Source organism: Zingiber officinale, chromosome 4B, assembly GCF_018446385.1.
Source record: "Zingiber officinale cultivar Zhangliang chromosome 4B, Zo_v1.1, whole genome shotgun sequence".
In the NCBI taxonomy this organism is placed as follows: domain Eukaryota; kingdom Viridiplantae; phylum Streptophyta; class Magnoliopsida; order Zingiberales; family Zingiberaceae; genus Zingiber; species Zingiber officinale.
The window spans coordinates 130,530,225-130,546,175 of NC_055993.1; the positions used below are offsets into that span (position 1 = coordinate 130,530,225).

At 40.3% G+C, this 15,951-nt stretch overlaps 2 protein-coding genes across 3 annotated transcripts; one reads left to right on the forward strand and one right to left on the reverse strand.

Moving 5' to 3' along the window:
- The first annotated feature begins 6 nt into the window (after positions 1-6).
- LOC121976755 lies at positions 7-6,078 on the forward strand. 2 transcript variants are annotated; one of them, XM_042529070.1, is made up of 10 exons: positions 7-323; positions 841-1,075; positions 1,465-1,548; positions 1,671-1,840; positions 3,148-3,278; positions 3,369-3,546; positions 3,663-4,263; positions 4,944-5,056; positions 5,141-5,396; positions 5,636-6,078. In XM_042529070.1, exons 1-10 carry the CDS (start codon positions 184-186, stop codon positions 5,888-5,890), a joined length of 2,163 nt encoding a protein of 720 aa, XP_042385004.1. In that variant the 5' UTR covers positions 7-183; the 3' UTR covers positions 5,891-6,078. The 2 variants fall into 2 exon arrangements, with proteins under 2 accessions (XP_042385004.1, XP_042385005.1); XM_042529071.1 differs by having other exon boundaries at positions 5,156-5,396.
- Positions 6,079-6,585: 507 nt separating this feature from the next.
- LOC121976756 (O-glucosyltransferase rumi homolog) lies at positions 6,586-10,483 on the reverse strand. Its single transcript, XM_042529073.1, has 7 exons — positions 10,282-10,483; positions 9,970-10,178; positions 8,278-9,011; positions 7,995-8,187; positions 7,617-7,681; positions 7,328-7,538; positions 6,586-7,237 (listed from the first exon to the last, which is right to left on the reverse strand). Exons 2-7 carry the CDS (start codon positions 10,144-10,146, stop codon positions 6,878-6,880), a joined length of 1,740 nt encoding a protein of 579 aa, XP_042385007.1. The 5' UTR covers positions 10,147-10,178; positions 10,282-10,483; the 3' UTR covers positions 6,586-6,877.
- Between the last annotated feature and the right edge of the window lie 5,468 nt (positions 10,484-15,951).

Sequence of the window (15,951 nt, forward strand, 5' to 3'; positions counted from 1 at the left end):
CGAAGATGGCGGTTGCCCGCTCATGTCAATTCTTCGCCGTGAACGGAATGAACGTGTATCAGCAATTCGCGGAGGAACACAGGGTTGGATTGCATTGGATCGGCCTTTCTTTGCTTCGATTTCCACCGCCGGAGCGAGACGGCGACGAAGAAGGAGACGACGATAGGCGCGACCACCCCCCAAATGGGTTTTCTCGAGGAAAACTTCCTCGGAGGCGACGAGAAGAAGGCTGCCGAGATGGGGAGCCAGAACCACCCCGCAGTTCCCTGTCCCATACCCAACATCTCCCTCATCGCTGATTCCGTCGTACGTCGTTGCTCTAGGTTATTCCATTTCCCTTTTTTTTCCCCTTCTTTTCTTTGGGTGAAAAGGGTTTTGTCAAACTGCCGATTGAAGTTGTGTTAGCTATTTGACGCGATGATGTAGTTCATAGGTTCTTTGATTGCAAGCTTGTTCGTTGACCTTTCTCGATAGCAAAATGGTTCCCTTTTTCTTTGATTCTCGTACATAATATTATCCAAGGATGTAAACTCGGATTTCTAAAGATATCTTTTTTCTGAAGAACAATGTACTTGTATTGTTGTTCCAAACAATGATTGGCCAATAAAGCCTATAATTAGCCCCCATCCTTTTACCAATGTGCATATTTGTTGGCCCGAGGTCTTTCTGTAGGGAGAACCATATTTTTATCTGCTAAGAATTCAGCAATGTTAACTTTAATGAATCTCGAATGATATTAAACTTTTTCTTACACACAGCTTGCTCCTTCTGCTACTGTCCAATGTGAACCCTCACCCTTTTATACTTCAATCAACCATATAAGCCTTTGAATTGATCCAGGATTCTTATGCTATCGGTGGAGCAACTGCACCAATCTTTTGAGGCTGAGCTACCAGAAAATTTCAGGTTACCAGCAGATTATGCTAGGAACCTTGTGGAGTACTGCTCATACAAAGCTCTTCGTAGGCAAACTCAGCGCCAGGACTATTTGGCTGATAAGGAGTTTTCACTTTTAACATTTGATATGATGCTTGCTTGGGAAGTACCTGATAAGGATACTGAGTCCTTACTAAAAGTGAGACACTCAACAACTTTCTATAACAGGAATTTGCAGGAATTTTTCAAATTTATTTTATGTGGTTTTTCTGCTTCTATATGTTATTGTGTAGTTTTCATATATGTATCTCTTTTTTGACTTGGATTTTACATCATCACGTGTACTCTAAAATTTATCTAGTGAACTTCTACTCCATAGCTCTTATGCCGATAATTGTCAAAAGAAATCTCTTTCTTTTTTCCCCAACTATCTTTACACCACTTTTGTCTGTGGTCTAATTTTCTTCAATACAGAATTTTCCCAAATGTTACCCTTATTCATGTCTGAGTTGTGACATAAAGTCATGGCAATTGAGATCTACTTTTTTTCTTTTTTTTTTTTAAGAGTATTTCCTTTCATTGTAACAGGAAAAAGTTCTCTCAAATAATTCAGAATCTGATGATGATGATGGATCATTATTTTATGCAAGTAGAACGAGAATAGCTAGCCAGGTTGTCATTCTTACTAGCTACCCACCCTTTTCTATCCTTCAACATTCAACGACGACTTCAGATCATTTTTGACAGAATACTTTGTGTGCATGAAACTAATCATTATTTCATGCCTCTGTTAGATTAATAGTAAGAAGACTGTTGGACTAGAAGCTTTTGCCCGAATTGCTCCTGCTTGTGCTGCTGTTGCAGATCCAATGACTGTTCACAATCTCTTTGATGCACTTACTAGCTGCTCAGGTGGTCAACTCCATTTTCTTATATATGACAAGTACCTCAAGAGTCTATACAAGTATGGAATTTGATATCTTTTTTGAACTTGCTAATTTTGTTGATTAGTGTGTTTTTCATAAGAACTTATCTAGGGTTTTGTTCATCGTGTTTTACTAGTGTTAGTTTTGATTTATGAAATTCCATTATCTTAGTCTTCCAATCTAAATTTAAGAGCATTATTTTTACAAGGTTATCTAAATTTAAAATATCTATATCATCATTTTAAATCTAGCTTGGTTTTTCTTATTGTTGGACAAAAAACAATCTGTCAAAGTTACTATTAATGGTATTGAGAACTTTGATATGTGAACATTGAACTTTGTCTAAAAAATATAGTATACTTAAGAAAGCCTTATATCCGTGAATAGTTTGGCCTAGTTCTAATTGATGATTAAAATGAGAAATGAACTTTCAGGTGTTTTATGCATGCCCAAAATAGATCAGTCATATGACCTATAAGGGATGGAGCAATTATGGTTTAATAAGGTGACGATAACTGCTTCATCCCTTATTTGGTGAACTGCAAATTATGCAATTTGTGCCTAAGCATTACCACAGAAGCATTGTTGGGAGAAGGAAGAAGCAAGGAGGATTGGAAGCTGGAGATAGAGCAGAGAAAAGGTTGTGGATTGCTGTTGGATAATACACTTCCTTGTGGATGAACCTCAATTTATAGGTGCAAAATCCTGGCAGCTCATTAACTCTGTAATTAAATTGAATAATGGCCATTAACTTGATTTAATGGCTAATGACCATTAATCATTAATCGTCTTTCAGGATAAAAAATGGCAAAACATAGGTTAGACTACATAAGCATTTTTTGCCTCAACCATATTCAACGCGCACAAGTCACACTTACACATGAGTCACTTGGTTTTAGTACAAATTGGGCTTTGGATTTACACCTCCATGCGCGATAGACACCATCTTATCCAATAATAATCACAATGGTGTGATTCAGTATAAGCCAGCCTTGTTGCCATAAATTTTCCAATGTGAGACTATTCCTCATATACATTAGACCCAATTTCATCCATTTTCATTCACATTTCCTTTGTTCCATATTTCCAAACTTAATCGTGCTATATTTCCTAGATGATGATCGTTTTATAGGTGGAACCCTCCTACAAACTATATTGTTTTTTTCTATTAACTATTTCTGGAAAAAAATGCTGAAACTACATTAAAAAAATCTGGTGTTGACTGCTTTTGTTCATGTACTACTGCATTGGCTTTTGGAACAAATCAAAAATTGAAAACTAATCAGGATAGAATTTCATGTCTTTGGTTTCATGATATTACATTTTTGTCATCTGTATATTACAGACTACTCCAATCGACAAAGAGGAAGTCACATCAGCCTCAGAAATATAAGTTCAATCTTATTGATGGGGAAATCATATTAGATACTGATGCTAAATCTGTTGTGCAACAAAATGGGACTTCCAAAAAGCCTGGTTAAGCACCTTTTTCATGGTATTTTTTTTTCCATTTAGAAATTGAGTATTTATCAACGTAAAAGCCTCAGAAGGATATTTCCATGGCAGGACGGCTGACACTCACCAGCCATGCTCTATATTTTGAAGCTTCAGGGGTTGCTTCATATGACAAAGCTGTCATTTATGACCTGTCCAAGGACTTAAGTCAGGTAGTCAAGTGCGAGTTAACTGGACCATGGGGTGCTCGCCTCTTTGATAAGGCCATTATGTACAAGTCCGATTCTGTGTAAGCAAACAATTATCAAACCTAGTTTTGGCTTCATCATCCTTCATTGGTAGGAAATTATAGTGTTCTTCATAATTGCTTGAAATTGTTTTGCACTATTGTTCTTTCTTTTGCAGTGCACAGCCCATTTTTTTAGAGTTCTCTCGGTTCAGTGACCACTCCTACAGAGACTACTGGTTTGTAGTCATTCAGGAAGTTCTTAATGCTCACAAATTTATAAGGAAGTATAAACTCAAAAGGTTTCAAACGGCAGAAGCTCTTGCTAAGGCTATTTTAGGTATCTTTAGATATCGTGCTGTGAAAAAAGCTTTTCAGTGCACACCCTCACACTTTAAGAGTATACTTGCTTTTAACTTGGCTGAAAAACTTCCAAAAGGTGACAAGATTTTGGAAGCCTTGCATAGTCACTTGGAACTCATGCAGATGGAATTTCAGAACCATGCTGGGATCCTGACTATATCAGAGGAGATGCCATTAGTTGGACCATTATCTGATTCATTATATGCACTTACCAGGATGGGTTTTCTGTTACTGAAGAAGGGCGATAATCCAGAAGAAAATGACATTTTGGTTGGTAATGTCCATGTTGGTCAGACATGTCCACTCCAAACTGCTGTTAAAAAATCATTTTGTTACTCCTATAGGGCTGAGGCAGCAGATGCGACATTTGATCAGGTCAAAGTGGTAGACATTAATACAAATTTAGCTGTGATTCAGGTATGATTGTGTAATTCCTTGCTCTCTATTTTGTTTTAGGGAAACCAGTAGCAGAAAATGACTCCGATTTCCTTTTTTATGTATAGCATAAAGAATTCTGCTATGGAGTCTGAGAAAGGGCGTTACTTCAGTTTTTACTTCTTGTCAGTTGGAGTTTCTTAGTGAGAGTTTATTCCTTTTTTTTTCTTTTTTTTTTGAATTCGGAAACTGAAAAATAAAAACATCTGAAACTTTGACTGTTTCCGATAAAGGAATCATGCAGAACATATTGTGAATACTGATTGTCGACTTGACTATGTCGTCTTTTTACTGCTCAACCTCCAGTGCATATATCTTTGATACTCACTTAGAGCACACCCTGTTAAAACTTTTTGGGATGTTGTCATGTTTAATTAATTTAATAGTTTATGGCTTTAAATAAGTTGCGACCAAGTGTTAGGAATCTCTTCCAGTTCTTTTGTGCAAAATGGTTTTCCATGTTTCCTCCAGGGTAGCTGACGATGTTAATCTTGCCATATTGGACAACTATTTAACATTTCCATGTGTCTTTCAGAAAAACTCACCAATAACAAAAGTTGAATCCTTTAACATTCTTGAATTTTTTATGATGAAGTTATTTATGATTTATGGAAATAGGTTTTGGAAAGTTGAAAAAGCAGTGATATCTTTATGTATCACAGGCTATACTTTTTCCTTTATCTGAGATGGGCAAGCTACTCAGGTTTTTGGCTTCATGGGAGGAACCTTTCAAATCAAGAGTGTTTTTGTTTTCTATCTTATATCTCCTTTACAGGTAGTCTTTATAGTTCTTAATCAAGAGTGTTCATTTAGCTTTCCCTTGTTTCACATGACTATGATTCTTGATTGATGATTCTAGTTTGTGGTCTCCTAGGGGTTGGATCCGGTATATCATACCGTGCATTTTCTTCTCCATCTCGGTTTGCATGTTCTGGCATAAGCATCATAACAATGGAAAGCCCGTCAAAGTGTTCCAAGTTTCACCTCCTCCAAGTAGGGGCACAGTTGAGCTGCTGTCGATGTTGCAAGATGGTGTTTCTCAACTTCAAACAAATGTCCAAATAGGAACAATTTCTCTTCTCAAACTTAGAGCTCTTTTTTTAGCAATTCCACAGGTTTGTTTCTTACCTTGTATCAGTCTTCTGCTTGCACTTTTCATTTTATTCTCTAGAGAACATGTTCAAAAATTTTACCTGTGTTTAACTTCTCTTACATTTAGATTAGTTTGTGGATCTGTTTAATCCCTTATTTGATCTCGTTTATATGGTAATTTTACACTGTTAAACTTTACAAATAGTCGAAAAGCACAATCTAGGGAATTTAGTCTTTGTCTGATTCAGCATTTTGATTTCAGACAACCACCAAATTTGCTTCTACCTTGATGATCATGGCAGTAGCATTCTCCCTGGTACCTTTCAGACACCTGCTGCTACTGGTGCTGCTTGAGGTTTACACAAGAAACATGCCACTGAGGAAAGCCAGCAGCGAGAAGCTGGTAAGGAGAATTAAGGAATGGTGGAATCGCATTCCTGCTGCTCCTATTCAGATCACAAACCCGCCTGGTAGAGCACGGTATTTCAACATTTTATCGCGAACCATTCAACCTTAAAAGTTCTCATGTAAATGCTCACTTCAGTGGTGCTTTCTTTACTCTGGAGCCTATACTTTTTGACCTTTTTTCTTTTGTCTGTTAACATTTTTTTTTATAATTGTGTAAAGCTAAGAGAAATGTCAATGCCTATTCTGAGAAAATGTTTCAAGAACTGAATGAAAAATTAGTCCCTTGTTTTTGCCATTCCCAAATTGTTGTCTTTATTCGTATCCTCAGAATTAGTAAATCCTTCTTCCATCATGCTGCCAATTAGAATACCTAATGTATCGACCATTCCCATTAATCTAGAGAATTGTTTAGAAGTTCCTTGTGTGATCATCTTGCATTTGCTCTTTATGTTACTCCAGAGACGCAAATCACAAAGATTAAAAAAAAATAAAGTTAAATAATTTATCTGTTGATGAACTAAAAATTATGGGACCATTCAAGCGTAACCAACGACAAAGAAAATAACATATCTGTCCAAAAATATTGTCCAAGTCAAAAAGACAATATTCAAACACTTATGGCATTGTGGATAATAACTAATAAGCAACACAGCAATGGCACAGGCAAGCAAAGCAAACTGAGAGGGCATATATAGAGTTCATTTATCATGAGAAAGCAATGGAGTTTCCTCCAGTTCAATCACCTACTCATATTTAAAATGGTGATATATATATAATAAAAGATATAATGATAATAACAATGACTAAAAGCAGAATGCAGTCAAATTTATGTTGTGTGCAGTTTTTTTAACATATACATCTGTGGAGTTTTTCTGTGCTTTGGAGAGGTGATTGGAAATGCTGCACACTAGTGATACAATCCATGATAAAGCCAAATGAATCACAAAGAATAAGTGAAAACCTAATCTTCAAACCCTTCACTAACCTAAATAGCACCTGACATTTCCAAGAGATACTAAAAACAAAAAACATTGTGAACTTCAATCCTTTCAAATTGATTCTGCCTTAGTTTTGATCTGGTTTCATGTGCAACTACTTAGAACCTCTTCCTCTCAGACCAAGCATTTTGCTGCCACATGATAGCTTGCCTGACTGCATCGGCTTTCTTGTCATTCAGCTGTTGGAGCTCCCCTGGAGCGAAAGATGGAGGTAATTTGCATGGCTCTAAAACATGCGTTGATTTCTCCATCGACTCCAACATGAATTTCTTGACATTTTCATGTGCAGGGCAGGCCATGGATTCCAAGCATATCTCTGTGGCTTTCTCTGGTATGGTAGGCTTGTACTTTAAAAGCTTGGCATATTCAGTCAGCACATGCAACATGTAATCATAAACATAATCCATCGTCACTTCTTCTTCAAAGAATTTGAAGCTTGCCTTTCCCATAGCTTGTGCCTATTAATGCCAATGACAGTTAGGAACCCATATTGGCAAGCGATTTATTAAATTCATTTGTGTACCAGACATTGGGTATTTTGTTCATACCTCCTTATGGTGCTTATTGCCCCAGTCAACTGCAAATTTGATAGATCTACACATATCGTTCGCTGGTGTAGGCCAGTAATGATGTCCTGGCATGAGACCTCTTTGGAAAACCTCATACCATGGAGTGTCGATAAACAGTGTGGGTGAATCACATGCCATTACGTACTTCTGGCTCACTGACCATGCAAGACCATCTACATAAATCCTATATCTGCTCACCAAAATGATTCCCAAGTAAGATATTTGGTTTTCAAGATTGAATATACATTAGAAATCAGAAGCAATTTACCTATAGTTGCATTGTTTAGCAAGATTTGAGCTCTGGTACCCTTGCTTTTCCTCACGACTCCAATCCTTAGAAATAGTAAACATGTTTTTCAGAGATGAAAGACAAGGATCACATAACATGAAATTTAGACTATGACAAATATATTTTCCAATGCATGCCTGCTGCACCAAATATCTGTTTCTCTATAGTGTAAAGGATTTCTGATAGAAGCCCTGCAAATGCTTAATCTACTTACTAAGATAAAGTAGATTTGCACATATTTTCTTTCAATGCAATACATTTCTGGAGGTGTGAATCAAAAGGGATTGTAGCAATGTAAGAACATGCAACAACTTAGTAGTCAAACTCAAATCCGAAATGAGCTAATTCAAGCCATACCTGAGTATAGATCCGAGCATTCCAGTCCCGCTCCCCAGTAACATTACACTTCAGAAGTTCCTGCCTATTGGAACCCATTGTTGGATTACCCTTCCAAAAGGCATATGGCTCCCTATCTACCCACTTCATCTCTTCATTTGCTTGTTTCATCTCCTCCATCAGAAGCGCCCATGGCTTTATATTGGTCTCAGGCCTTCCAACATTGACATAACCACTTAGACATTGGAAACTAAACAATAACTGGCAATGCAACAAAATACCAAGAGGAGAATTAAGTCATTACCAACCCCAGAAGGACCAGTCGGGGAAGAGAATATCAGATGTCTGATCATCTTTGCAATAGTGGAAGACTGGTGGCAGAGTAGAAGGGCTATACTGTGCAGACCTGACAGATGGTTGGTCCACACAATTGAACATGAGATCCAGATCAGGTACACGCCCAGGATATCGGTTAATAAGCTGGATGATACCCCAGAGGGTGAACACATTCCGAGTCATTGAATGTCCAAAGTATTCCTCAACATAAACTCGGCCATCAAGCACCACCAAACGGAAGGTTGCTAAACTTTTGGCACTTTCAACCAATTCCTTTGTTATTCCATCAGATTTCCAAGGACGCAGGTCCTCATGAATCCATCGGAAGTATTCAGGACAAGTCGGGGATTCTTGGGAAGTTGTAAGGGAGAGAGCAGAAGCTAGACCAGAAGATCTTTGGCAGATGGGTGCTTCTTGGTTTGGGCAGTTCAATGTAATGGGGATTGCTTGTGCTTTGGAAGGTTGTGTCGTACTAGTAGGAATCGATTCTCCTTCAAATGGTTGTGTGGTAGTGGGATTTGATTCTACTTCGGAGGGTTTTGTAACAGTGGCGGCTGATTGTGTTTCAGATGGTTGTGTCGTAGTAGAAGGATTTGATTGTGCTTCGAAGGTTTCCTTAATAGTCATTGGAACTGATTGTGCTTCAGAGCTCTGTGCTGCAAGAGTTTGTGAATCAACTTGTTGTTCACTCCAACTGAAGTTCTGCAAAGTTGGGGAGAAATTTAATCTATTTATGTACCAAATATGTCTTGATTTACAGACACAATAATAGAAAGGCAGTGCGATAGTCATTACAAATACATTGGCACACATCAGAAAAAAAACCTGAAAACAAAATATATTTAGCTGCAAAATCATTTAATGGAATGTTTCATCTATATGGCATACTATGATTATTTTCGTTCTCTAGAATCTAGATTGTGTTGGATTTTCTTTTCCATGTTTACTTAAAGGGATGAAAGGAAAGTTTTATGAAAACCATGTCATCACCAGTAAACACAGAAAGTAGTTTGCCACGGCCTTAATGACTTCAACATACTGTGACGCTGACATATAAAATGTGATAAACATGAGGCCAAATTTGTTCATGTAATCCTTTCAATCCTTTTCAAATGAATACAGGCATTGTTTAGCAGGTCAAAGGGGTAAAAATTAGGCAGGATGTCTATATTCAAATAATGCAATCTTCTTTTGCAGTTGCGTAAATGGATTCCATAAATGTTATAAGCTATGAGAAGTGAAGTAAGGCGATCCAGTTGTTCATTTTCTCTAAAAATTAATGTATAGTTGAATTTGGCATGAAAAGCCACACACAAAATGGAGTAAATTATGCTACAATGAACGCCAACGATAAGAGTGTCAAGCTCTAGCTAAAATTGAATAAACAAAGATCCACTCGGTTATCCTTTGCCAAATATAGCATTTTCAGGATGCTCGACTCAATTCACTATAAGCGATTGAAATCAAATGAACTTATTCTCGTTAAGAAAAGTTGAAGATTTATGTAATGGAACTGAAAATTAGCTTAGAAACAAGTGAAGGATTAAAAAGGGGCGGCGTTTTCGCTACATAGAGAAAACTACAACAGAAACAAGTAAATCCTCGAAAGAATCCAAACAAAGAAGCTTCAGATCGAGATCCAAGGCGGGGGGAGGCTCACCGTGCCGTTGGAGTAGAAGAAGACGAGCACAAATAGCGCAACCAAGACGGCGATGATCATCCTGATGGGGGAATGTTTCGAGCCGGTGCTGCCGCTCTTCCCCCTAGTCTCCGACGAATCATTTCGCCTCTCCTCGGATCTGTTCCACAGCCGCCCCAATCTCGCCCTCGTCGCCATTTTTCGCCGCGACCCGACCAGACCTTTAGCAACTAAAGCAGAATAGCAAGGAAAGCGCGGTTTTGCAGAATCAGTAAGGAGGAATCGATCGCGGAGGTGGATGTGGAGAAGAGGACGAGGTTACGGCGCTACTACCGTATTGTGCTCCTTCGATTCGTGCGTGGGTTGGACATTGAGACTGTAGTTGAATCGAGAGAGAAAGAAGGAAGGAAGGAAGGGAGGGAGGAAAGAGTCGTCGCAGTAGCAGATGGTCGAAGTCAATATCGAGGCTTTCAAGTGGGCAATATAATTCTTTGTGGTTGGCACCAAACTGACCAACTCCATGTTCTTTCCAAGGAAACGCAGATCGGTCGGACATGGCTTCGTAACATGTTCTTAGTGTAGTTTTTTTTTTAAAAAAAATTATTATTATTTTTAATCGACAGATATTCAGTTGACCGGTCCGGTCTGCAGTTTTATTTGAGGATTAAATACTCTCAGGCCGCTCTCGATGTATAATTTACCTTCTTTTATGTTGTTATGGGCTGATGAGGTACACTCGGTGAACGAAATCATCTATTGCATTATTGATATATTGTCTGTTTCGTCTCTTAGTAGGTGTCTATGGTTATGTTTAACTAATCTCTTTAAAATTGTTCGCTCAAATATGAACTTTGTATGATTATCAATTTTTTAGTTAAAATTTATCAATAAATTTAGACTTATTAAATTCAATTGAAATTAGAATAAATGTATGTTTGACATCCTCATTCTCATGAGTATAACCAAACATTTATTTCATATGATTTTTTTTTAAAAAAAAATCATCTTAAAAATATAGTTTGGAAATATATCCTTAGAATGATTTTTTATTATTACTAAAGCATTCCATTCCGCTGCGTGTAATATAATAATTAAACAACCTTATTCAATACTAATATGATTTAATTTATATAAAAAAAATAATATAAAAATAATATAAAAAATAAGTTATTAATTATACCTCAAGTTATGTAGCGACAATTTATTATATCACCTAAAAAATCAATGAGATGTCGAGATAGATAGATGCGGCTGTGATTTTTCTTGAATAATCGATGAAATACAAATGGATTGATGTGTTGTGATATAAAAATAATAAGAAACAAAAAAACTATAGCAAAAATTGGAGAGGAAGAGAGAATGATGAAGAACTGATGAGAATTGAAGAGGCAAGAAGAAGCGATGCAGATAGTAGAAATTAGGCGTATATGATTTGAGAAGTATAAAAAGTTTAAATTACTAATAAACTTTGAAATTGTTTTCAATGTAAAAAAAACATTAACGTAAATAATTTTTGACTTCATCAAATCAATTAAGAGTTAGTTATTAAAGGATCTAGATTTTTAATAATTTAATAGTAGGGGTATAAATGAGTCAAGCCACTCGTGAGCTATTCGAAGCTCGATTCGATAAAAGCTCGTTTGAGCTCGTTTAATTAGGCTCGTTAAGATAAACAAACCAAGCTCAAGTTTCATAATATTCGGTTCGTTAGCTCGTGAACATGCTCATGAATCAATTTTTAAATAAAAAAATAATAGTTTTGATATTGAATTTATAGATTTTACACTCTACTTATGAAAAGCATAGACAAATATATTAAATTTATTTATTAGAATAAAATTATAAATTTTAACAAGAATATTATATTTTTTAAAAATATATATAATTTAGTTTTTAATGAATATTTAAATTTATAATTTATATTTATTAAGCTCATTTAGGCTCAATAAAAAGCTCGAATAAGCTCGTGAGTCATGAATATATTCGTTAAATAAAACTCGAGTTCGGCTCGATTATAAACGAGCCAAACTCAAACATCCAAGAGTTCGGCTCGGCTCGATTACACCCCTATTTAATAGTAAGATTAGTCCATTTGGGGCATAGATTATGTATAATATTAATTTAACTAATCTTTTTTAAAATCTTCACTCTTAATCATTTAAAAAAAATACTATGTATAGTTTTAGCACAAAGGCACTGATAGGGCTGTAAATAAGTCGAGTCGTGCCGAACTGAGATTTAGGATGTTCAAATTTATTTAATAAGATAATCGAGCCGAGCCGAGCCGAGCCGAGCCGAGCTTAAAATAAATTAAACTTTTGAAATGATTGTTCAAACTTGACTTACTTTATTTTTTATAAGCTTGATCTTATTTGAAACTTTGCTTGAACTTGGTTCGTTTAGATGTTATCAAACTCTCAATTCAAAAAAAAAAAATAATAATAATCCCAGTTAGCCTATCAAACTCTCAATTCAAGCTTGATTCGTTTAGATATTATTGAACTCTCAATTTAAGTTTATTTTATTATTTGAAATTTTTACTTGTTTGATTATATTGGTCTTAATAATTCAAACTTATTTATTTAATTTATTTAGCCTATTGATAAAAATTTTATTAATAAACATTAATAAAATATTATTTACGAATGGTTCATAAACATCAATAAGATGAACATTAATAAGCTCTTACCAATTGATCCGGCGGTAAGAATGGGGGACCCACTTCCTGAAGGGTCCCAGCCTGAGGAAAGATGGAGGGCTGACTAAGTGGGTAATGGTCGCGCCGAGCAGTTGAGCAGGTCCGAGCGGAGCAAGAGATAACCCAGCCATGAGCTTGGGTTTCCGAGGCCAAGGCGGGAAGACTGGATGGCCGAGCGGGTGTCTGCCCGGCTGAGACCGAAGGGCCGAGCGGGTGGTCCGTTCGGCCAGGATAAGGGCGAGGATACAAAGATTAGCCGAGCGGCCTATTCGTTCGGCTCGGGATAGGGGATGTCAGCAAAGGCATGTCTGATGATTAGGCCGTACACAAGATTGCACGATGGAAGATCTCGCCGTCACATCATGGAGAGGTTGATACAGTAGCGGTATGGCCTTATGGATGTCCTTCTGACAAACTCATACCTGGGCATGGTCGAAAGCAGGTGATTGCTTTGATTGGCGCGCCCAGGCTCCTTCGAGAGGTCTATATAAGGCCTCCATTTCTTCACCGGAGGTACGCTGGGTTTTTGCATCTCGGAAGCCACCTCTTTGTTATTCCTCGCCTGACTTGAGCGTCGGAGGGCCGTCGCCGGGACACCCCTCCCGGCTCGGTTTTGTTGCAGGTTCGCCGGAGCACTCGAGGATCCAGCAGGGAGCGCCACGTCCCCAGCGTCCTTTGACTTCTGATTCGGACAGGATCAATTTTCCTCGCCTGACTTGAGCGTCGGAGGGCCGTCGCCGGGACACCCCTCCCGCCTCGGTTTTGTTGCAGGTTCGCCGGAGCACTCGAGGATCCAGCAGGGAGCGCCACGTCCCCAGCGTCCTTTGACTTCTGATTCGGACAGGATCAATTTGACGCCGTCTGTGGGAACGCACCTGCAGCCGAACGGAAACGATGGACGAGGCTGGACGACAACACACGGTGGCGCTTTCAACAGAAGAACTCGACGCTCTGGTCGAGATGAGGGCCGCCAAACTTGTGGAGCAAAAACAGAAAGCAGCAGCCGAGCGGCCGGAGCAACAAGCAACATCTGCGTCAGGTGGCCGAGCGGAAGCACCTCCAGCCACCGTCGCATTCCATCGAGCCTTATTTCGCACCCCTGAAGCCGTACCAGCTCGAAGAGATAGAGGATCTTCTTCAGACGAGATGCCTAGGCGAGATGACATAAAGGGGAAAACCCCCCGAGCGGATGCATCCCCCGAGCGGATCAATCGCCAATTCTCGGAGGCTATTCTACGAGACCCTCTGCCCAAGCACTACGTGCCTCCGACGATCGGCGAGTACAATGGAACAACAGACCCGGATGATCATCTAGGTAAGTTTGATAACACGGCTACGCTCCATCAATACACAGATGGAGTAAAATGCCGAGTTTTTCTTACCACTCTCTCGGGATCGGCTCAACGGTGGTTTCGGAGGCTGCCGGACGGATCCATCACAAGCTTTAAGGACTTCCGAACGGCCTTCCTCCACCACTTCGCCAGCAGTCGGTGTTATCAGAAGACAAGTGTCAGCTTGTTCGCCATCAAGCAAGAGCCGAGAGAATCGCTTCGAACTTACATCCAGCGGTTCAACAAGGTGGCAATGGATATTCCAACGGCCACATCGGAGACCATGATGAATGCCTTCACACAAGGCCTAGTGGATGGGGACTTCTTCCGGTCGCTCATCCGAAAGCCGCCCCGAGATTATGATCACATGCTACACCGAGCCAATGAATACATCAATGTGGAAGAAGCGCAAGCCGCCCGGAAAAAGGAAACTCCAACCGAGAGGGCGCCTATTCAGGCCGAACGGAGACAGCATGCCGCTCATCAGCCGCCTAGAGGACCAAGGGCCGAAGTAATCCGCTCCCCTCGTGTGAGGTCCTAAGTGCAAGAAGTAGCTGCCGCTCGGATCAAGCCAAAGAAGAGATGGACCCCTATGTTCTGCTCCTTCCACCGGACGGATACGCACAACACGAGGGATTGTCGAAGCCTTCCCTTCGTGGCTAATCTCGTTCCCAGGAATGCCGAACGACGGTCTCCTTCCATCGACCGGAGACAAAGGACCCATGAAGCCGACCGGACCCGCACCGAGAGGCGACATCAACAGACGCCCGATCGGCACCGATCTCCAAGACAGGAGAACCGCCGAGCGTCCAGAGAACGGTCCCGATCGTCCGCTCGAGAAGAGGAAAATAGGAGCAACACTTCCCGAGGCGAGATCAACGTTATTGTTGGGGGGCCGACCGGAGGAGACTCCAACCGAGCCAGAAAGGCGGGCGTCCGGCAGCTCCAGATCCACGCAGTCGGTTGTAGCCAAGAGCGGGCAAGTGGACCGGAAGTCATTTTCGGGCCTGGGGACTTAGAAGGAGTTGAAGTGTCCCACGACGACGCTCTGCTCATTAAAGCGGTAATAGCAAATTACACTGTTCACCGCATATTTGTTGACACAGGGAGCTCGGTCAACATCATATTCAAGAAGGCGTTCGATCAGCTGCAAATTGATCGAGCCGAGCTGCTGCCCATGACGACCCCGCTCTACGGGTTTACGGGCAACGAAGTTCAGCCGGTCGGACAGATCCGGCTGGCTACTTCGCTGGGAGAGGAGCCGCTCAGGAGGACCAGGACCATAAACTTCGTGGTGGTCGACTCTCCCTCATCCTACAACGCCATTTTGGGACGACCGGCGCTCAGCGAATTCCGAGCGGTCGTCTCAACCTTCCATCAGAAGATCAAGTTCCCCGTGGAGGACAAAGTGGGAGAAGTACGAGGAGACCAGCTAGCAGCTCGGCGATGTTACATCGAGATGATCCGAGTAGAATCCAACTCCGCTCGGAAGGCGCCTCGAATCGAGGTGAATGCCATCACTGAAAAGCCACCCTCTCTAATTTATGAAGAAAAAGAGGAAGTGCAGATTCACCCGACCCAACCGGAGGCTACAACTTTTATTGCCTCTGATATGGAGGAGAAACAGAAGGAGGAGCTGATCCAATGCCTCCGACGAAATCATGATGTATTCGTCTGGTCGACACATGAGTTGCCCGGAATTTCGCCGAGCATAGCGCAGCACGAGTTACATGTCCGACCGGACGCTCGGCCGGTAAAGCAGAGAAAAAGAGATTTCAGTGCCGAGCAGAACTCCATCATCCGGGCGGAAGTCGAGAAGCTTTTGGAGGCCGGCCATATACGCGAGGTGCAGTTCCCGAGCTGGTTGGCTAACGTAGTATTGGTCTCCAAGCCGGGCGGCAAGTGGAGAGTCTGCATTGACTTTCGGGACTTAAACAAAGCATGCCCAAAGATTTTTATCCCCTGCCCCGGATA

Bases quoted from the DNA above. Each gene is read 5' to 3' on its own strand.
- LOC121976755 (XM_042529070.1), top strand. From the start codon at position 184: ATGGGTTTTCTCGAGGAAAACTTCCTCGGAGGCGACGAGAAGAAGGCT. The intron at 3,279-3,368 runs GTTAAGCACCTT...TTTCCATGGCAG, and splicing joins TGGGACTTCCAAAAAGCCTG to GACGGCTGACACTCACCAGC. The intron at 5,057-5,140 runs GTAGTCTTTATA...TGATGATTCTAG, and splicing joins ATCTTATATCTCCTTTACAG to TTTGTGGTCTCCTAGGGGTT.
- LOC121976756 (XM_042529073.1), bottom strand. From the start codon at position 10,146: ATGGCGACGAGGGCGAGATTGGGGCGGCTGTGGAACAGATCCGAGGAG. The intron at 9,012-9,969 runs GTGAGCCTCCCC...CCAACTTTGCAG, and splicing joins TCTTCTACTCCAACGGCACG to AACTTCAGTTGGAGTGAACA. The intron at 7,682-7,994 runs GTATGGCTTGAA...ACTATTTCTAAG, and splicing joins ATGCTCGGATCTATACTCAG to GATTGGAGTCGTGAGGAAAA.